The 20,964-nt window shown below is 36.5% G+C and overlaps 7 protein-coding genes across 7 annotated transcripts; 5 read left to right on the plus strand and 2 right to left on the minus strand.

Annotated features, from left to right (window-relative positions):
* Positions 1–506: 506 nt before the first annotated feature.
* On the plus strand, positions 507–2,348 carry PHYBLDRAFT_170181 (hypothetical protein; the record flags this gene model as incomplete). Its single annotated transcript, XM_018436277.1, has 6 exons — positions 507–521; positions 912–981; positions 1,170–1,192; positions 1,434–1,536; positions 1,715–1,740; positions 2,265–2,348. 6 exons carry the CDS (start codon positions 507–509, stop codon positions 2,346–2,348), a joined length of 321 nt encoding a protein of 106 aa, XP_018289552.1.
* Positions 2,349–3,298: 950 nt separating this feature from the next.
* PHYBLDRAFT_134581 (hypothetical protein) lies at positions 3,299–5,455 on the plus strand (the record flags this gene model as incomplete). Its single annotated transcript, XM_018429656.1, has 2 exons — positions 3,299–3,652; positions 3,848–5,455. 2 exons carry the CDS (start codon positions 3,299–3,301, stop codon positions 5,453–5,455), a joined length of 1,962 nt encoding a protein of 653 aa, XP_018289553.1.
* A 513-nt stretch (positions 5,456–5,968) lies between these two features.
* Positions 5,969–8,863, minus strand: PHYBLDRAFT_170183 (hypothetical protein; the record flags this gene model as incomplete). Its single annotated transcript, XM_018436278.1, has 5 exons — positions 5,969–6,035; positions 6,082–6,170; positions 6,263–7,068; positions 7,197–7,438; positions 8,358–8,863. 5 exons carry the CDS (start codon positions 8,861–8,863, stop codon positions 5,969–5,971), a joined length of 1,710 nt encoding a protein of 569 aa, XP_018289554.1.
* Positions 8,864–9,385: 522 nt separating this feature from the next.
* PHYBLDRAFT_170184 (hypothetical protein) lies at positions 9,386–10,584 on the plus strand (the record flags this gene model as incomplete). Its single annotated transcript, XM_018436279.1, has 4 exons — positions 9,386–9,399; positions 9,932–10,010; positions 10,134–10,225; positions 10,389–10,584. 4 exons carry the CDS (start codon positions 9,386–9,388, stop codon positions 10,582–10,584), a joined length of 381 nt encoding a protein of 126 aa, XP_018289555.1.
* A 1,189-nt stretch (positions 10,585–11,773) lies between these two features.
* PHYBLDRAFT_187581 (hypothetical protein) lies at positions 11,774–13,523 on the plus strand (the record flags this gene model as incomplete). The annotated part of the gene is made up of 2 exons (XM_018439398.1): positions 11,774–12,508; positions 12,575–13,523. Exons 1-2 carry the CDS (start codon positions 11,829–11,831, stop codon positions 13,521–13,523), a joined length of 1,629 nt encoding a protein of 542 aa, XP_018289556.1. The 5' UTR covers positions 11,774–11,828.
* Positions 13,524–15,168: 1,645 nt separating this feature from the next.
* Positions 15,169–16,032, minus strand: PHYBLDRAFT_114288 (Homeodomain-like DNA binding domain-containing transcription factor; the record flags this gene model as incomplete). The annotated part of the gene is made up of 1 exon (XM_018428384.1): positions 15,169–16,032. A coding segment is annotated over one exon (864 nt), but the record flags the coding sequence as incomplete, so codon positions are not given.
* Positions 16,033–18,383: 2,351 nt separating this feature from the next.
* On the plus strand, positions 18,384–20,721 carry PHYBLDRAFT_170187 (hypothetical protein; the record flags this gene model as incomplete). Its single annotated transcript, XM_018436280.1, has 11 exons — positions 18,384–18,393; positions 18,452–18,523; positions 18,577–18,654; positions 19,026–19,133; positions 19,220–19,290; positions 19,364–19,430; positions 19,497–19,532; positions 19,775–20,010; positions 20,168–20,317; positions 20,383–20,437; positions 20,642–20,721. 11 exons carry the CDS (start codon positions 18,384–18,386, stop codon positions 20,719–20,721), a joined length of 963 nt encoding a protein of 320 aa, XP_018289558.1.
* Between the last annotated feature and the right edge of the window lie 243 nt (positions 20,722–20,964).

A 20,964-nucleotide genomic window follows, 5' to 3' on the forward strand; every position in this document is an offset into this window, starting at 1 on the left:
TATATATTTGGTAAACGTTTAATAGAAAGAAATTGGTGCCTTGTAGGACAGAGACCTACAATCCGTAGTAAGTATTTGTGAAACAAAGCTAATACATATATAAAGTAATGGTTGGTCTAGTAAAATGTATCAACTTGACTCGATTGTTTCTAGGACATAAAATACCGGTTATTCTTTAGCTGTATCTGGTTAACGAACTATATACTAAGGTTGATTCCGGTATGAAGTGTTAATCAACCAATTCGGAAATAGAAAGAGTTCAACAATCTCTAGATCTTTTTTTTTTAAAAAAATAAATAAATTAAAATTAGGGTATTCATAAAAATCTCGACACTTTTCTAATATTTTTGGTTGAATATTTGACCTCATAAGTGTAAGCATAGCAACTGCAAGAACCTGTTAAACTATTCCTGATAAATTATAAAAATGAAGGTAGTCACAGTTCAATTCAACGAATCCTAAATAATTTATCCGAAAGAAAAGGTAACAAGTCAATATCACAAAAGATGCACAATTACAAGGTAAGGATCGACAATTGCAAATCATCCATGTTTTTATGTTTATGTTTATTAAAAACTGTTTCGAATTTGTTTTGTTTCAATTTGGAAACAAGCACTATTCCAAAATCACCAGCCACAAAACCCAGTAACTTGCTCAACCCATATGAGTATAAAGATAAAGAGAAGAACATTATGATGAATATACCAAGCTACTATAGATATATAAGTTGTGTATATGAAACTGAAATCGATATAATGCTTGGCTTGGATAATGAGCCTTTACGTCTACACACTTTTGTTCATAGTAGCTCCAGGTAGAACTGAAGTTATTGAAAGCTAGATTTAGAATGTATATATATATATATATATATATGTGTGTGTGTGTGATTATTGGAATTAACAAAACCCTAGCCTTTGTCCCATTTTCTCGTAGTCGATTGTACATATGTACCAAAAGTCATGGTCGAATTGCCGACAGCTGGTACTATAATATAGGCTTTAGACCATAGGCATCCATGGGCTGACAAGAGATATAGATATTTACGCTGATCCATTCAATTTGGGGCCTAGAGGATGTACAAAAAATTCAGCCGAGCAAAAGGGAGGCAAAGTGGACAAAGACTGATGATGACAATAATGGTTATTATTATTATTATTAATATTATTTAGGATATAAAAGTTGGTGTAAATATGTAAATATGTAAATATGTAAATATGTAAATACGGGTGTATTGATAATTCGATTTGACTCGACTTGACTTGACTCAATTGAAGAGAAGACGAGAAAGTTGGACTACATTTCTGAATTATTTTTATTAAGGACAAGAGTTTCTTTAATTTGGAAGATGAGGAATTAGGTTTTTGGTTCAAACAAGATGTGTGCAAAACAAAAACAAAGAAATTCCTTCTTTTATATATATAATCATTATCTAGTTACCAAACGATTATTCAGTTAATCAATTTGACTTGACTTGGCTTGGCTTGGCTTTAGGCTTTAGGTTTTTAGATTTTTGGGTTTGGTTTGGTTGGGATGATGGTACTCAGCAGACACTTTGATTATGAGCATAATATATATATACGTGTGTGTGTGTGTGCAAATGAAAATATCGTTATATGGATAAGTATTACTAATTTTGAGGATCTGTAGTACAAGTACCACCTGTTAATGACGTTTTGTATATTTGACCTTTTACCCTGCTTTAATTGGTGAATAGGATTTTTAAGAGTCGAGTACTTGTTAGTAAGTAAGTAAGTACTTGTGTGGGGTATGATCAACATTCAAAACAAAATAGGACCAAGTCTTTTGTAATAATGAGTGATAAGGGAATATTAGGATAAAATTCAGTTCAAGGGAGTACCCTTTTGATGAGTCATTCGAATAAACAGGCTCTTTGTTTATTTTGCCATTTTGTTTGTTGATCGTACAAGCCGTTTACAGATAATCTTTATTGATTTAGTTATCGTTGGCTATTTAGATAATCAAAAGGTGCACCTTATTATTACTATTGCTATCATATTCAGTGATTTATTGGTTTACCACCCCCCCTTTAAATTATGTGCAAGATAAGGCAAATCCAATCCAACAAACAAACAAACAAACAAAGATAACGAGCCAATTGGTATCAGTCTCCCTGTATTTCATCATACGGATTGTCAATGGTATTATCTATTCCCATATTATAAGACAGTCTACAAATTCTATCTTGAATACCACTCACTATTGCATAAAGCTATTATATATACATAATATCCCTATCAATCAAGGTGAATCTCATTTATGCCAAACATATAATTATCGTTATATTAAAGTCGACTAATCAGCAGGGATTTGTAGACCGAACAAAATGATAATAAATGCAGGTGTTTGCAGTGATATTGAATAAAGAAGTACCATATTCTAAAGCCAATCCCATCCAGATGACCTGATCTGCTGAACTACTTACTTTCAACCTAATTCAACTCAACACAGCACATAACAGCATATAACAGCATACAGTAGCAGTGTGCGTGTGCGTGTGCGTCTGTGTCTGTGTCTGTGTCTGTATCTGTGTATGCTTGTGTCTACCTATCTTCATATACTCCATATCCGCAGCACTTTTTTCTTTTTTTGGACTCCAAGACCAGTCTCACGATAGGTAACATGCCAAAGTGTGGGTTTTACAATTAGCCTACTTTGGGATTGAAATGCCCTATTTGTCCCTCCCAATTTTCTTATTATTTTTTTTGTTAGTCTGCAACACAGCCAATCCTCTCTATTCACAGCCTTTTTCTTTTTCTTTTTTATTTTCTTTTTTTTTATTTCTCATACAAAAGTGTGACAGATTGAAATCAAGCTTATTTGTTTCTTTTATTTCCTTCTTTGGACTATAGAATATAATACTAGACAATATAAATAAATAATTAAATAAAAAATGAGAAACATAGGCAGAAACAGAGACAAGAAGGGCAGAGACAGAAAATAAACCCATCATGTGCCAAAGATAGGCAATCGGCTCATTCTCTCTTTGGTTTTTTTCTTTTCTTTTTTATTAAATAAATAAATATATAAAATAAAAAAATAAAATAAAAAAAAAACTCCCTTCTTCCTAATTAATTTCTTTTTTTTAAAAAAATAAATAAATAAATCATTAAATTAATATTATCCACTTGTTTTTTTATCTAATAACTCCCCCTGTTACCATAACAACAAATCACTACACTCTAATTATTCAATGAGATACCCAATTGCGTCAGCCATTTCCCTCTTGTGGGCTGCATCCTCTGCCATGGCTGCCACAGTTCCTCTGTCCGCCAACAGTATGCACCAGTACAATCGCGGTCATTCTCGCAGCTTTGGTCCTGAACTCCAAAAGACATTTGTCACAAACCCTACAAACCAGCAATCATATCATCCATTGACTCAAGATAGCCCTCTTGATATCGCTCTTTCGTTTGTCTCTTCTCAATTGACCAGTAGCGATTATGTTGTCAAGAGCTCTTATGTCTCCGATCTCAACGGAGTTACTCACATCCATCTCCGCCAGACAGTCCACGGCATCGAGGTTGCCAATGCTGATATCAATATCAACGTCGACAGATATGGCCGTATCCTATCCTATGGAAACTCATTTGCCCCAACCCTATTCAAAGCACAGCAAAAGTCCTTTTCATGGGTAAATAACATATAACACAAATGCTTGCTTTGTACTTATCCGTAGATTCTGTAGCAAAAGCTTAGCAATGTAGTCGATACATTCACAAATCCTGCCCAGGTCTTCTTCAACAAGCCCCGTCCAGCAAAGGTCCAGTCTGGCCATCAGTACTCAATCACAAACTCACCAGACACTCCTGTCTTGGATCCTTCAGAGGCCGTCCTTTCTCTCTTATCCTTTGTCCGCAAAAACCTCCCAGACCCTCGTGTCATCGACCAACTCTCTCCCTCCACCTTTGAGCCAATCCCTGTCTCGACTCTGCAAGACGATGGCAGTGAGTCCTGGCACATGCTGTTTGATGAGGTTCCCTTTGCCCTCTCGCCAGTCGAAGTCCGCCAGTCCTATCTCCAACTGTCCAATGGCGATCTCCAACTGGTCTGGACTGTACAGCTCGAACTAGACGACCACTGGTATGATGCCCAGATCAATGCCCACGATGGCTCTGTAATCGGTCTGCACGATTGGGTCTCCCAGGCATCTTACTACAACATCATTCCTTTCGGCCAAAATGATCCTTCCGATTCGGCCCAGGTCCTGGTCAAGAATCCACACGACACTTTCGCTAGTCCGGTCGGATGGCATGTCCAGGCTTCTTCGTCGTCCAAGAAAGTCTTTACTACCTTTAATGTCACAATCGGTAACAATGCCTATACACACACCAACCCAGACGGTGGTTCCGGATGGCAGAACAACTATCGCCCCAAGGGAATCGTTGATGAACAGGGCGACATTGTGTTCAACTACAAGGCCGACTTTGAAAACCAGGAGCCGGTAGAGTACGAAGACGCTGCGGTCACCAATCTGTTCTATTGGTGTAACACCGCCCACGACCTCTTCCACCGCTACGGATTTGACGAAAAGGCCGGAAACTTCCAGCAGGACAACCTTGGCCGTGGCCGTAACCCAGACAAAGACGACGGCGAGGATGATGCCGTGATCGCCAATGCCCAGGACGGATCTGGTAAAAACAATGCAAACTTTGCCACCCCACCTGACGGCAAGCACGGCAAGATGCGGATGTACGTCTGGGATCAGACCAAGCCCATGCGCGACGGCGATTTTGAGAGTGGCATCGTGATCCACGAGTACACGCACGGTGTATCGACCCGTCTGACGGGTGGTCCCAAGAACAGCAACTGTCTTGGCTGGGGTGAGGCCGGTGGTATGGGCGAAGGCTGGGGAGATTTTGTGGCTACGATCATCCAGATGAAGAGCGAGTACACGCGTGAGGTTGATTTCGCAATGGGTGGGTGGTCCAATGGCGGTAAAGGAATCCGCAAGTACAACTACTCAACCAACATCAAGACCAACCCGAGCACCTACCGCATCATGGACCGCTTTGACTACTGGGGTGTCCATGCAAAGGGCGAAGTCTGGGCCGAGATGCTCTATGAAGTCTACTGGGATCTTGTAGACCAGCACGGCTTTACTCCAGACTGGTTCCCTCCAACCCCTGAGGACGAAAATCTGTTTATGTCCAAGAGTGACCTGGAGCGGGTCAGAACTCATGTTGTCTCACATGGCAATACCCTTGCCCTCCAGCTGGTCATGGATGGTCTCAAACTGCAGCCCTGCAGTCCAAGCTTCACCGATGCCCGTGATGCGATCCTTTTGGCCGATCACGCCTTGACGAACGGAGAGAACTACTGTTTGATCTACAAGGCGTTTGCCAGACGCGGTCTTGGTGACGGAGCCAAACTCACAAAGGAAGGATGGCTCGAAAGACGTGTGGAGAGCTACGAAGTTCCGGCCAAGTGTACTTAGATGTCTTAATATTATCTGTCTTCTTAACAAACCTCCCACCTCTTTAACTTTTATATTCTATTGTTTTTATTCTTTCTTTTCCTTTTTAATTGCACATTTTCACAAACATCTTCCTCTGACTTTATCTTTCAGTTTTATTTGTCCCACCCTGCCATTATTGTTCCCATTCTTGTTATCCTCTCCTTTTTGTCTTTTATTCTTTCTTACATATATGCACATTCAAGCACGTACGCACACTTTCTTGTTTTTGTTATAAATATACAAAGTCCTCCTTGTAGGGGGTTTTTTTTTATCAATTATCATTATTGTTTGAATTTGGTCAGAGTCACATCTTCTTCTTCCTCTTCTTCTAAAGGTCAGCCTTTTCATTGGTAGTAAAAGAGAGAGAGAAAAAGAAAGAATCAGAAGAAAAAGAGAAAATTATAACGAAATCTCTGCCTTTTTTTTATTGTATATATATATATATGGATTTATGCAAAGGAAACCGTAATGTGGTTACCTCCAACCATAACCCTATACCACAAAGAAAACCCCAATACAAATAGTCAGTTTACTAAATATTAAGCATACTAAACACACACTATATATATATATATATATATATATATAAGGTAAATTATACATACTTGTTGTTCTGTCGCCGGAATATTACGGCTGCGTCTTTGGAGTTAAAGGTCAGAATGGCTGTCTGTGATGATGAATCCAATTGCAAGTTCTATGTAAAGTATATAAAAATAACAACAGCAAAAAAGTCAATATCCAATCCTTTACGCATACACACAAATCTATATGTTATTGCATCTTTACCTCTATTCCTCCTGATTGAGGCATTGACCGAATATCAGCTTCGGTTACATTATTACTGAGGTTACTGATCTTCAACTTGGACCGTTGTGTGTTTGATCCAGAATTGGCGGTCGATTGGCTTGGTTTGGACGAGTCCAGGTGCCTGGAGTTTGAATGGTCAGAGATTCTCGTTGTAATAGCAGGTCGGCTATTCTTGTTATGGTTGGAGGATAAGGAAGAGGAAGGAGGAGAAGGCGATGTCGAGGACTTTAGGGGACGTGAAGTCTTGTTGATATGATTTGTATTTGTAGAAGGATGTTGTTGGTTATGATGTTGATGTTGATGTTGGTTGTTAATCTCGTGAGCTGAGCGGCCAGTGACTTGGTGCATAAGTTTTCGGATGTTTTGCGAAGCAGCAGTGTCTGCAGGATCTTGGGGGCGACGGTCTTGGGTACGATGGTTAGTCACGAGCCCAGACCCAGCATTGCTATTGTTGCTGTTGTGTCCAGTGGTTGAGGGAGACACATGTTTGGGTGAATCAATAACCATACTTGTATCAATATCACCATTGCTATGATTACTGCTTCCTCTTCTTCCGGTCGCTTTTCCTCTGACACCACTAGCAGCTGCCTTGGCTGCAGCAGCAGCCGATCCTTTGATAGACAGTCCCATAGTAGGCCGTGGTTCGGAGCGTGACGCATGAGTGATATGTGGTGGTGATTGTGGTGATGGTAAATCGATCATTTCTGTATGAGGAGGGTTGAATGGAGCTCTGTTTTCGGGAGCATATTGTCCCATTCGGCGCTTTTCTTGCAAACGATGTCCATCTTTTTTTTATTAAGATTTAAGTAAGTTCATACATATATATATATATACTTCTTCTCTCCTTGTTACACTCCCACTTCAAATTCTACCCTCACACACACATATATATATACATATATTTGTGTTTTACCTTGGGGTTCTTGTTGATGGAACTGCTGGCGTTCGTTCTGTCGTTTTCTCTGGGCCTCGACAAGTCTTTTCCTTTGTTCGTCCAATTCGCGTTCCCGTTGCATACGATGAGGGTCCGAGTGGATTGGTATGGTTGACTGCATTGGGATCGCGCCCGCGAACTTTGGGTTTACATGGATTCTGTGTGCTGGACGGGCTGAATAATTCATCATCGGGACACCGTACGGGTTCATTGGCATCATGCTGTAAAAATAAATTAAAGATATATATAAAAGAGATATATATATATATACAGGTATATATAGGGATAGATAGTTACACCCAAATCCAAACACCATTCACACACCCACCCACCCACACACACAAATAAATAAATAGATATATAGATAGATAGATAGATAGATAGATAGACAGATAGACAGATAGGTAGGTATAAAGGTATAAAGAGAAAGGGAGAAATTAAGTGAAGAAGAAGAAAAAGAAGAAAAGATGGTTAACACGAAAAGAATTCCAAAAATAAAGCACAAAAGAAGTAGAAGGTTAATTAAAGGTAAGTATGTAAGCTAAAAAGTATCGTAAAGGAGTTCCCCCTTCTTTCATTTCATGTCTTTTCTTTTGGTTGCTTTTTTTTGATATTTTTGATCATAACATATTATAAATATAAATGTTTTTATAATGTAGTTCTTTTTTTTCTTCTTTTTTTTTCTTGTCTTTTTTTTTGGTTTTCTTTCTTTCTTTTGTCTTGAATATCATATATATATATATATATCTATCTTTTGTCTTTTTTTTTTACATCCTTTAGCAATGAGAGAAGAAAGGCAAAACAGAGAACCCAGAACCAGAAGAAGAAGGATAAAAAGAAGATAATGAAGAAGAGGTAAAAGAGAAAGAAAGTATAGCCAAGCAAGGATGTAAAAATAAAGACAAACAATGGTAGAAACAAAGAGAAAAGTATATACTCGCGTACTTCATCCCCATCATGCCGAAGCCAGGATTATTCATATACATATTCTGCATACGTTGATGTTGCTGTTGCTGTTGCTGTTGTTGTTGCAATTGTTGTTGTTGCAGTTGTTGTTGATGCAGTTGTTGCTGCTGCTGAAGTTGTTGATGCTGAAGTTGTTGATGCTGAAGTTGTTGATGCTGAAGATGGATAGCCGACTGATTGTTACGTGCCATTGGAGCCATTGGACGTTGGTAATTAGGACGACCGGTAGATTCTCTCATTGAAGACATTGGTCTACCCTTTCCATTCGTGTTTTCCACCTCACCATCTTCTTTTTTGTTAGAGTCTGTTAGCGTAGCCTTTGACAAGGATACAGATTCTGATGGTTTTGTTGTCTTTGGTCCGACTCCTGTTCCTATTGTGGTTTTGATAATTCCTGTTCCCGTTCCCGTTCCCGTTTGTGCTGCTGCCGTTGCTGCTGCCGTTGTGGTAGTGGTGGTAGTGGTAGTAGAAGACCCAAAGTTTGTATTTGCTGTTGAGCTTATCGGATTCGTTGTGGAATTGTTTGATGTTGAGGATGGCTTTGTGATCTCTAGTTTGGTGGGCAAAGGGGAATCTAGCCCAAGCTCTTTATCCATCGCCTCGACATCAAAGTCATTAACATCGAAGTCGCCAATATCTCCATAATCAAAATTTTCGAAATCAAGTTCATCGTCTTCCATTTTTGTAGATTTGTTTCAGGATCAAATAAGAAGAAGAAGAGTAAGAATAAGAAAGGTGTAGAGAAAGGGAGGAAGAGGGAGAGGGAGAGAAAATAAATAAATAAATAAATAAATAAAATAAAATAAAATAATAAAATATAATATAATATAATTTAAAATTGAAATTGAAATTGAAATTGAAATTGAAATTAAAATATATGTATATATATATATAAATCTATATATATAAAAATGTATCTTTGGCTTGCTTAACTTTTCTTTTAGTTTCTTATAGATCTATATATTAATTTATTCCACCTTTTTATTTCTTTATCTTTCGTTGTTTTTGCCCTGATTTTCTCTCTCTCTCTCTCTTTATCTTTCTTCTTCTTTTACTGTGTACGTGTTTGAACTATTGAATAACACCAACGGCAATATTAGCAAGAAGAAGCAAGAAGAAGTAGGAACCCACTGATAATGATTATCTAAAGAACTATATTATAAAAGAGGGGAAAAATCATAAAAATAAGAAACGAGAAGCAAATGGGTAATGAAGTGTAAAAGAAGGGGAGGTGGAGATGAAAAGCACAAAAAAAAGGAGGAGCTGGAAGTGTGAGGCGAAGTGTGAGGATAAAGGGGTCGTTGAAAAGTAATTTTCTTCTTTTAAAAAAAAATGGGGAGGACAGACTAAAAAGTTCAAACTATGTTTAAATGAACATTACACCATAGAAAGAAAGAAAGAAGAAAAAAGGGTGAATTTAGTGAGATTGTTGCATGTTTTCTAGGGTTTAAAGTGTGTTTTATAGTGGAATTTTATTAATTAAGCACTGATTTTTCTCTCTTTTTTAATATATTCCACTTTCTACGCCACCATGTTTTTGCAGTCAATCCAAAACACCTTTTTCTCAACTTCTTCAACCCACTACAAAATTAAAGATTATATAATTATTCAAATCTCCTAGCTTGCCCACTCAAACCTAATCACGACCACAATTAGGCTCGCATCATCTAGACTATTAAAGGTATGAGATTTCAAAATAAAAGTATGAGTATAGTGTAGGAAGCATCATTTACAAAATTGCTAAAAAGTCATCAAGCACTTGGACGCATACTGAGGCCCTTTAGCCCCGGTATTTTCAACTTGAAAAATAAAGAGATTCGAGTGTTTGTAACTCCATAATAAGAATACTTCTTCCCGTATATATATATATATGAAAGCCATTCTCCAATGCCATGGGTTAAAATAAGCTTTCAAACCTGTAAAATCTACACTTCTTATTTGCTTAAATAGGTAAAACTAGTGACTAAACACCGTAACTCTCTTGACTTGGGAGAATGTTGCCTGCCCGGTGGTTTAGATCCTGCCATTTCTTACAGTATTAAGTAAAATAAGAATGCTCGCAGCACCATCTCTTTCTCCAAGCCTCCCGCAGCATACAACCTGAAAGTGAACCATCTGCGTATTGATTTTTATACCTTTCCCACCACGCCTTTACCACCTCAAGTAACTCTCAAGATTCAATAGTCCCGTTTTTTTTTTGGATAGTGGGTTCCCGGAACCCAATTCTCTGCCCTATCATTGTGCACAAGACATTCAAGAACAAGATCGTTCAAGTCTTCACAGATATTGGTATGTGTCTGTGAAGGCCGATTTTGATCTTTTGAACTCTCGGATCATTGGAAATCCGACAGGGGCCCACAACCCTAACCTTGAACTCAAACAGCTTGTGTTACAAAAGTAAACTGTATTGATGCAAAAGGAGAATCGACAAAAAAATATATGTTAAATTGAACATAAGGATTAACAATACAAAAGCCATGCCAAGAGTATGATCATTGTTGGTCTGTATATAACACTACACCAAAAAAATAGGAGTTTTAGAGGTGGTTTCACAGGTGGTTCCGGAGGGGAAGCCAGGGCGCGTTTTGTGTCCTCCCCCCTTTTTTCCAACCCTGAGTTCATGTGCATTTTAATACATCTCCGCTTACCGGTAGTTTTAAGATTCTATTAATATATTGATAACCTTTTCTTTTGCTAATATTTGTCTTTCAATTGGACAAAACTTCTTTAAGTATAGTTGAAATATTATATGCCATTGGTTACTACTAATTCATTATTCTTTTAATTTAGATTCTTTTAAATATTTCTTGCTTAATCATTGTTTTTATTGGATAAGACATAATTGCACTGTAGTGTATTTTATAAAAATACATTTTTATTGGTTTCTCAAATGGATATATTTTTTATTTATCGTTTTTATTGGTTATTACACTACACAATTACATTTTATATATCACTTTTATTGGCTGTTATGATAGACATTACATTTTATACATCATTTTTATTGGTTATAAACAGTCAAATACATCATATACTTCCAATATTAAATATACTACTTTACACTGCAGTGGATAGTTACTTACAATTGCCTCCTTTGACGGTCTTTGCAGAGATGACTGACTCTTGCAGTGGATGCCCAATTTTGATGGCATCTGGTGAAATCTATACCAACCCTCTTAAGTATGTTTGCATGTTTATTGCAAATCATTGTTCGATCACATCGCTGGTGAGAATCCAATTCCTGCCAGCACAATGATACAGCTTCCTCTGGGTAGACAGCTTGCAGTTGCTTTGGCCAACGACCGCACCAGAAAAGAGATGTTGTATCGCCACCATCATACGCAAAAGGCTGATGGCAGCATTTCCGATGTCTTTGACGGACAGGCATACCAGTCAAAGAAGCATCTTTTCTCGGGTGAAAACGACATCGCCATTTCGCTGTCTGTTGATGGGTTTGCTCCCCATAGTGTTCCGGGTTCGGTAACCATTGTCCACGTTACCAACCTCAACCTTCCCCCAATGATCCGCTACGAGCGCAGCCGTATGATCCAAGTCGCGATCATCCCTGGTCCCAAAGCACCCGCCGACTTCTGGTCATTCCTGGAGCCTGTTCTGAAAGAACTTCGGGTTCTCCAAGCCGGTGGAATGGTTGTGAAGACACCATCTGGAGATATTAGTGCAAAAGTCCATGTACTAATGACAACTGGCGACATCCCAGCTCTGGGAAAGATGGCTTGTCATGTGGGCCATATGAGTAAGGATGGCTGCCGCATCTGCCACGTTGTGGGTCAATCTCCTGGCCATGGCCAATATTTCCGAATGCCATCTGCCATCACCATGCGCACACCGGAAAGTTTCAAGCACTTTGATGAGGTGGCCTCATCCAGCAAAAAAGGGTTAACTGGCCAATCTCCCTTCTCCTTACTGGATTCCTTCTCTGGTCCGTTCTTCTTTGCATTGGATGAAATGCACGGCATTTGTCACGGCATTGGCAAACAGGTCTGGGGGCTCATGTGTGGCAAGTATGGAAAAGATCATCCTCTCTCTCTCTCCCTTGCTGCTCAGAAAGAAATTGGTACTGCCATGGTGTTAACCAGAAGAAGTATTCCAACATCTTTCCACAGTGCATGGATCAACATCGCAACAAGATCAGGGTACTTCCGGGCTGTGGACTGGGCTGACTTCAGCTTGTTTGTTATCCCTACGCTTGTGGCAGAGCGTGTCCATGACCAAGCTGCCTGTAAGGCATTGCTTGACCTGGTGCAGACATGCAACCTACTCATGAGCTGGGAGTTATCAGCAGAGGAGAAAACCTTGATCAAAACGTAAGCTTTAATTATAATTAATATTATTATTTTATAACTTGTGTTAACTTATCTTTTTTTTTTTAGAAATCTCGTCGCATGGAATGCGTATCTGGAAGCCTCGCTAGCTAAAGGAGAGGTCCAGCTCAAGGTCTTTACGATCAACCAGCACCTCCTGCAGCACTATCCCGCAATGATAGAAGCGTATGGTCCCCCCAGAGCGTATAGTGCACGATCTGTCGAGAGGGCGATTGGGGAATACTCGCGAGCAATAAAGAGTAATTCGGCAATTGGAATCAACGCTGGCAACATCATGCTTGGCTTGACACAGATTCGACAGATGAGAGTTGAAAATTCAAGAACGACAACAGCAACAGTAACAGCAACAACTCTCCTTCAGTATGACGATCCCTCTGCTGGTTGGCCAATTGACCGAGAAGGTAGTAATGTTGGTACTGATTCTGACATTGAGTTCTGGGGGCCTTTGAGGAACAGAACGATTGTTGATAGTTTTGGAGGCATTTCTTGTCTTCCAGAGCTTCTTCAAAAGTTCTACGAATCAAAGGGGGAAGAGTGTAGTATGATTGAAGCAGCCATTAAAACAAGCCGTAAGGCATTTGTAAATGGTTGTGTTATTGACTCTGCACTCGACCATAATTGTGTAAGAGAGGCACATAACGTCAGACTTCAGGTTCAGGTTGATGAGAACCGCAACATTGGGCAAAGCTACTCTCCAGTCTACAAGGATTTCTTTGGGAAGCTCGTCGTTTTCTTTGAGCACAAGCTCAACAACAAGAGGTGGCCGCTTGTCCTTGTCAATGTTTATGCAGTTCGTTTGGTAAATAGTATACCAGCAATCAACAATGGGCAAATGAAGCCAATGGTAGTTCACCTGGCAGATGTCAAAGAATTAGTTGGTTTGGTGAAGTCGGACGCGACTATAAACATAATAACAACAACAGCAACAACATATGTAGTGTGGCCAGAGCTTAACCGCGGCCCAAAACTGTCACTTGGTTCTCTTGCAGACTTATAATTTTTTTTTTCTTGTAATACATTATTTTTTTTCAAATTGTCTTAACATATTTTATCCTCCCAGCAAAAAGTTTAGATATTTTTCTCTCTTTTACCTCTGACTTTTAATAGTCATCAATTGCAATCTACATTTACTAAAAATGTAAAATCTGTAGTTAAAATGTACTTTTGTCTATCAGGAGATTTAATTTTAGGTGGTCAATCTGCTTTTTGTCAACCTTTTCAAAAAACAGAGATTTTCTAGTTTCAAATTGGATTTTTGGTGATTTTTTAATTATTATAGACCAAAAACAAAGTCACAAATACAAAAAACCGCCCCTATTTGTCGTAGTGATAAATTTCCTGATTTTATGCCATTTCTTCAAGGCATCAATTGTTTGCTACTTTGTACTGTATTTTTTTATGTAAGATGGAGAGAAAGAAGTATTATATGACTTTGTTGGCAATAAATTCTATTAGTTATTAAGGAGAAAGATAAAAACAGTATCGTACAGTGGTCCCTCGATAATTTCACGCCCCTTTAATTTCACGCTTCGATAATTTCAAGGCTCTGAAGACCCAACTCGAAAAATAGGGCTTAACTTTCACGATTCTCGTTAATTTCACTTTCACGAAATTTTTTGGCCTTGAATCCTTAAAGAAAAAAAATTAGCCAATCAGACGAGAGCAATATAGTTACAGCTTGGTTTAAATTTTTTTAATTCTAGCTTTTCATGATTTTGTAATTGACATCAATGTCAAGTGCGTTAAGTTTTCATGCCAAACACTGGGTTATCAAGTTGTCATCTTACTTTTTTTAAAATTTTTTTTTTCATTTTTTTTTTCAGAAATAAAATAAAACTATATGTGCTATATTTTGATTAAGTTTCATTTATTAATTGTTTAGTAAAGATTATTCACTTGAAAAATATAAATATAATTCTAATTTGTTTGTTATAAAAGTTTTTATTGTAGATTTTATTATTTCTATCTGTCATTACTATTTATTGTTATTTGCAATTGTTACTATTTACAAACATATTACGAAATCAAGCTTTGACTGTACTTGGCTGCTAACTTTTTTTTTCTATTTTTAAATGAAGAAAAATATATTTCTTATAGAAAATTGTTTTTATTTTATTTGAAAAAGAATAAATTTTAAAAAGACTTAAAGAAGCTGGTTACTTTAGTTTGCTTTGAGTTCGCGGTTTTCTGGAACTTGTTTCTAAGGCCTTCAACCTTACTGACGAAGTCTCTGTCAATATCCTCGTCTTCCAAGATATCCAAAAGCGTGCAAACACACTCAAACTTTTCCGAAGCAGAATAAGTTCTCTTGAAAGGAACTGCTGATTCCACTTCAGCAATTTCTTCATTGCTGTTGTTGTTGGCTGCATTGTCGTCTGCGTCATACTCTTTCATGACAATGTCAGCGATCTCATTCTCATTGATCACTCTATGAGTGCATTGTCTCTCATAGAGTGGATCTGATTCGCTGGTCGGACAATCTTCAAGAGACAGAAGATCTGATCCGGCAATCTTGTCTAGGGTTTCTTCCAAGCCCTCAACCAGAACCTTTTCAGCCAGACTTTGCTGAATCATAGCCTGATTTACATCTATAAATTATATTTAGAATATTAAGAAAGTGGAATTGAAAGATTATAGTACTATTATAACCAATAAATTGTTTTACTAATACCTTCACTATCTTTGTCTTCAATGAAGTGAAAGATTGTTGCATTCCAGCAGTTCTCAATAGTCTTTGCTGAGACAGATTCCCAAGCCTCTCTTATCCATTTCATGGCCCACAATTGATCAATTTCAAAGATTTTATCAATGGCCCCAATCTTATTTTGTTGGTCATTTTGAATCATGCCAATATACTGATATGCCTTGGCATACTGTTTACGCTTGAAATAAGCCTTAAAAGCCCAAATGATACCACCATCCAATGGCTGAAGATGGGACGTGGTGTTTGGAGGCAGAAAAAGAAGCTCAACATTTGTAGGCGCATAATCTACTATATGGCCAGAGAAATTATCAAGGATCAAAAGCACTTTGCAGTTTTGCGCTTTCATTGAACGATCAAAGCGATGGAGGAAAACATGGAAGATTGATCGTGTCATCCAGTCATTACTGTTGTAATGATACATAGAAAATCCATGATCTACTGCCTCTTGTTTTTTGTTGTTTTTGTTAAAACAGTTTGGTCTTCTTGCATGACCAATCATCAATATGTCAGACCACTTGTCTGTTCCATCGGCATTGCACAAAAGGCCTACTGTAAGCCGCTTCTTATTTTCCTTCCAACCAGAAAATTTCTGGCAGGAAATCGTTGTTCTTGGTGGGGCGGCATAGAAAAGTACTGTTTCATCAAAGTTATAGATGTCACAAGCACTATAAGCCTCTATCTTCTCTTTGATAGCAGCCTTGTCAATCTGAAGCGACTCTATGTCTGTTGAACCAGCCTCACCATGAATTCGATTCATCTTGATATAATGACGCTTTCCAAACTTCTCCATCCAGCCTTGAGAAGCATTAAAATCTTTAACGCCTATTCTTTCAGCAAAAATAGTAGCTTTAGTCTTAATCAATTCCCAAGTGATGGGAATCTGATTATTTTCAGCAATGTTGATCCAAAGAATCACTGCTTCTTCGATTTTCTATAGTTATGTGACAATATAATAAGATTAATTTTATTTTTTATATAGAGCAAAAATGCATAATGTTGAGATATATTACATACAGGCCATTTTCCCTTTCTAACACGCTTTCTGTTCTTTACGTTGGCTTGCATTATCAAGCCCTGGTCTCCTCTCTTCAAAATCTTCGAGATTGTAGAAGCATCAGGAGCTTTCTGAAGGCCAAAGGTTTTCTTTGCCCAGTCAGCCAATTGAGGGTTACTCATAGACAGCTTTTTCTTTTTCATATCGCAAATCTCAAGATGATTTGCAATATTAAGCAAAACGTTTTTTTTGGTCATATTTATTGTTTAGTTCTGGATTTGATAGATTTTATTAAAGTATCAAAAAAATTAAAAATGATATTAGATAAGCATTATATAATAAGCTAAAAGCATACCGAGAAGCTGTTATTATTTGATTGAATAAGAATTTGAAACAATAATTGGTTACGAGACAGAGGGGGTAGAAAACAGTAATGCAGCCAGGGGTTATATTTAACTAGAATGAATTTAAACAGAGGATTGAATCATATCGAATCATTACTTGATATATTTTTTTTCTATTAAAGAATAATGTAAACTCCGCCCATAGTTGGCGGAAAATATATACTCCGAACTCGTTAATTTCACTCTTCGATAATTTCAAGGCATCTGGCCTTCCCTAGGCCTTGAAATTATCGAGGGACTACTGTATTACATATAAAAAAGTGAGGATTCAGGCAATCAGAGCCATACGTTAATCAATCAAAATTTGATCGTCGATATTACAATTTTAGTCCAATAGTATCGCGTTCTGAATTAAAATTTGATCGATCAATCTGGCTGAGTACCCCCATTGTTTTTTCTCTTTCTTTCTTGTTGTTGTTGTAATTCCCATTGACTTGCCTATATGGCACATTGCGCAAGGACTAGAAAAAATAAGCCTCCTCAAGTAAAATCGTTTCACTTTGAGGCCTCTCTTATAGCCGTAACACTATATATAAATATAAAATGCTTGGTGATACCAATGGTGATTTTTGGAAAGCGACATAAGTATTTTTATTATAATAAAAATTAACTCGGGCCTATAAAAGATTATTATCAGGGATCCTACAGGACCGACGTTTCTATTCAACTGGACTATGCCCGGGGGCCCGGTTTCTTTCTCTGGTTTTTTAGGACAAAATAGTGCGCCCTAGAAAATACAATATATTCATTAGGGGGTTTCACCAGCTTTGAATGTTGACTGTTGGATATAGCGGTAGTTTAATTCGGAAAATGATTGGCTGTAACGAATCTTCAAAAAATGAAAAACGAGCATCCAAGCATCTAAAAAAATAGTTTGATACTCTAGATGTCGTGACTTAGCCAAAATTTTGTAAATTTTGTACTTTATGTACGATTGATAGCGAAGTTCATATAGAAGCAAAGTCAAAAATAAAACATAATTAATCTATATAAAAGTAGTTATCTTGATATCAAATTATAGAAGTCTAACTTACTTGTGAGGAATTTGGGCATAGGCACTATATTTATGGGTACTCTAATCAAGCGTATTGTACATATGAATTTTGTTGTATATGAGAGAAAACATATCAACCAAGGGTCATTAGGGGGTTTCACCAGTCTTTTTTTGATACTTATTATTATTGGCTAGTGCTTAAACTACCGCTATATTCAACAGTCAACATCCAAAGCTGGTGAAACCCCCTATTGTATGCATTGGCTTACTACCTTGTCCTTACACTTTATGTTCATCAATGTTTCCCCGGGCACCTAACTCTCATTGTTCTAGGAAACACAGCCTCTCTTTGGTCAGTTTAATAATGGAATGTTGTGTATTCAATTAATAGCCCTAGTTTTAGACTGGGTCAATATCATTAGTCAATTATGCAGATTATACGTAGTTGCTTTCGTTAGATTGTGATGCAATCTTGTCAAATATTTTACTATTCATTGGTCTTATGTGTATTGTGCATTTCTCTTTCTTTCAGCTATTGTATCTATATAACTCTGTATCCTTAAGGACCAGATAGAGTTATTCAACGCAGTAAGAAAGTCACAATTTTAGTCTGGGAGAATCAAAATTTCTCCCACCAGAAAAATGTCATCTCTCTAGAATTAGCGCTTTATGTTACATATAAAAGCCCTTTATAATTTTCTTTTCTTTTTTCTTTTTTTTTTGCTTCTTCTTCTCTTACATTTTTTTCTGTGATTTTAAAAATGTCTCGAGGTAATTTAATTATATATATATATATTTTAAATGACAGTAATAATAATATAAGCTATAGAGAAATTTATGCCTGATGTAAATAGGAAGCTCAGTCGGGCTGCACACTTGTTCTTGAATGCTCTTGAAGTCTGTAAGTAATGTATATAAAAATATAAAGATATATATTATAACAGTGTTGCATAGCTGATGAAAGAGAAATTGCCCACGTCATGGATAAGATTCTCTCTGTTTACAGAGACAAGGTTTCTAAAGAGCTACAAGGTATATCTTAAAATTATTTTATTATTTTAAAGCATCTTCAGCTGTCCACTTTATCTCCACTTTTACATTAAATTTAAAGATTTAGCTAAAGTTTGTCCTCTCAGCAGTTCGATTAAATTCACTTTAAATATAAAAGACAGTCCCTTTTCTTTATCTTCCTATTAAATTTAATAGAAAGATAAAATTTATTTAAAGAAAAAAATAAATCGAACTGCTGAGAAAATTGATTTTTTCTTTAGCTAAAGTAGCAGTGTTTAACTTTAGATAAATTAAAAGTTCTCCCACTGCTGAAGATGCTCTTATTATTTTATATATATATATATATATATATATAAATTTAAATTTAAATTTAAATATTATTATTTTTTAAGGCGATTTGTTGATCGAGCCCAAGCCCTGCCCGGAATTGCCTGACGCAGTAAATGCCTGTGTTGAGATTGCCAAAGATGTACAACGTCCTCCTCCTGTTATTGCAACAGGTACTTCTTTAATTTCTTTATATTTTTATATTTTTATCATGTTATATGATTATAATTTTAACAAAACATCTAATTAATTCCAAAAGAAAAACATACAAGACTTAAGCGTAAAGCAAAAGATGTCCAAACCAGTCCACCAAAGATACCAAAAACTAAGGTATTTTTCTTTAATATATATATATATGTATACAATTTTTATTCATTTTGTCTTGTTTTGTTCTGTTTCAAAGCACGTGCCGTCTAAGGACTCATATAAAGAAAAGCAAGTTTCTGTATTGGATCAGCAGGAAGACTCTGGTAATATATATACATATATACACATTATTCGTTTATTAATTTTATTCTTTAAATATTTCTTTATAGATTCGGAGTCTGCCAAAACGAACTACGAATCTGGTGGTAAGTTACCTGCTGAAATTATACATACTTTTTTTTTGTCTTTAGTTATTTAAATAACGTTTTTAGATGAAGGCATCCTCAACTACAAAGGGTACCCTCATAAAAAGGTTTTATCGAGCTTAACAACAATGCAAAAAAATTATTGATAGTGCTTGTCAAGATAAAAATAATATACATTTAGTTATTCATGATTCTAATTAACACACCTATATATACATATATATATATTATTGAATTGATAGACTGGGTATTTCACTTAACTTCAGTAAAGAAAAGATTTCAGGATGAATTCAATGGTAGAATACATCATTTGAAAAAGGCAGAAACATATCTTGGGGTAACCACTCTGTCATTGGTTAAAGAATTGAATGAGTTGGATCTCAAAGACAGCATTAGACTTGGAAGGTTAGCTCTGACCAACCTTATCAACTCAGACAATATAAGCTATGCTTTGGATGTTGCAAAGCTGGTTTCAGATGTAAATCTGGTTACTTGCATTTCCAGAATTAAAGTTTTGAAAAACATTAAAACGACAGTTCAAGCAATGAGTGTCCTACTCAAAGGTAAATCACTAATCTTCTTTATTTTTAAAGAAAAACTAATGAAATTATTATTATTATTATTTCTAAAAAAAGGGTTCCAACATTATGCCAAATGAGAAGAGTTTGAAGAAATTCATTTCATTTCACCGAGCTGGAAAAGTGTTGCTCAAATGCAACCAGGCCTTAAAGTCTGATATTCTACTGCTCTATCCAGATATCATGTCATATGATATGCTCATGAATGTTAGTACAGCCATGGATATAAACATGTCAATAACTCTAACACATATATATTTATTTATTTATAGATGAGCAAGAAATGTTCTGTAGTTTTGGTAACCTTTCTTGAAAAATTTCCTGAAAGTATAGATGCTAACTTGTTACCAAACATGGTACATGATAAACTGATTAGAAATCCTTAATTAATCGTAAATCTTAGGAAACAGGGGGTTTTTGGATGATGGGGACACACTGTAGAAAAAAAAGTGCAAGTACTCGCAGAAATAATTGCATATCTGCAAAATCCGTGTAACTTTGTAAAAATCATATCAATCTTACTAAATTTAGAGTGTTCTAAGCTCCTTTTAGAAGCTGTGGACCCGCGATTAATCTTTTTTTCATGTGTTAAACTCAGACGTCTATTTTAAGTGAGAAAAAAAAGACAACTGTTCTTTTTTGTTTACAATTTTGATCAAGGTTACAAATATAGCCAATCAATCAGATATACTGTTAATTCGGATTTTCTGGTGATGTGCAATTTTAAATAAAATGATAATGACAATCAACTTCATTGAGTAATATCTGAATAAGACGAAAGGTTTATATACATTTATTAAAAAGAAAGAGAGAAAAAAAAAGAAGAAGAAAAAACTACTGGTTGTGGGTCGGCG

The sequence above is a fragment of the Phycomyces blakesleeanus genome (genome assembly GCF_001638985.1).
Source record: "Phycomyces blakesleeanus NRRL 1555(-) unplaced genomic scaffold PHYBLscaffold_15, whole genome shotgun sequence".
NCBI classification, from domain to species: Eukaryota; Fungi; Mucoromycota; class Mucoromycetes; order Mucorales; family Phycomycetaceae; genus Phycomyces; species Phycomyces blakesleeanus.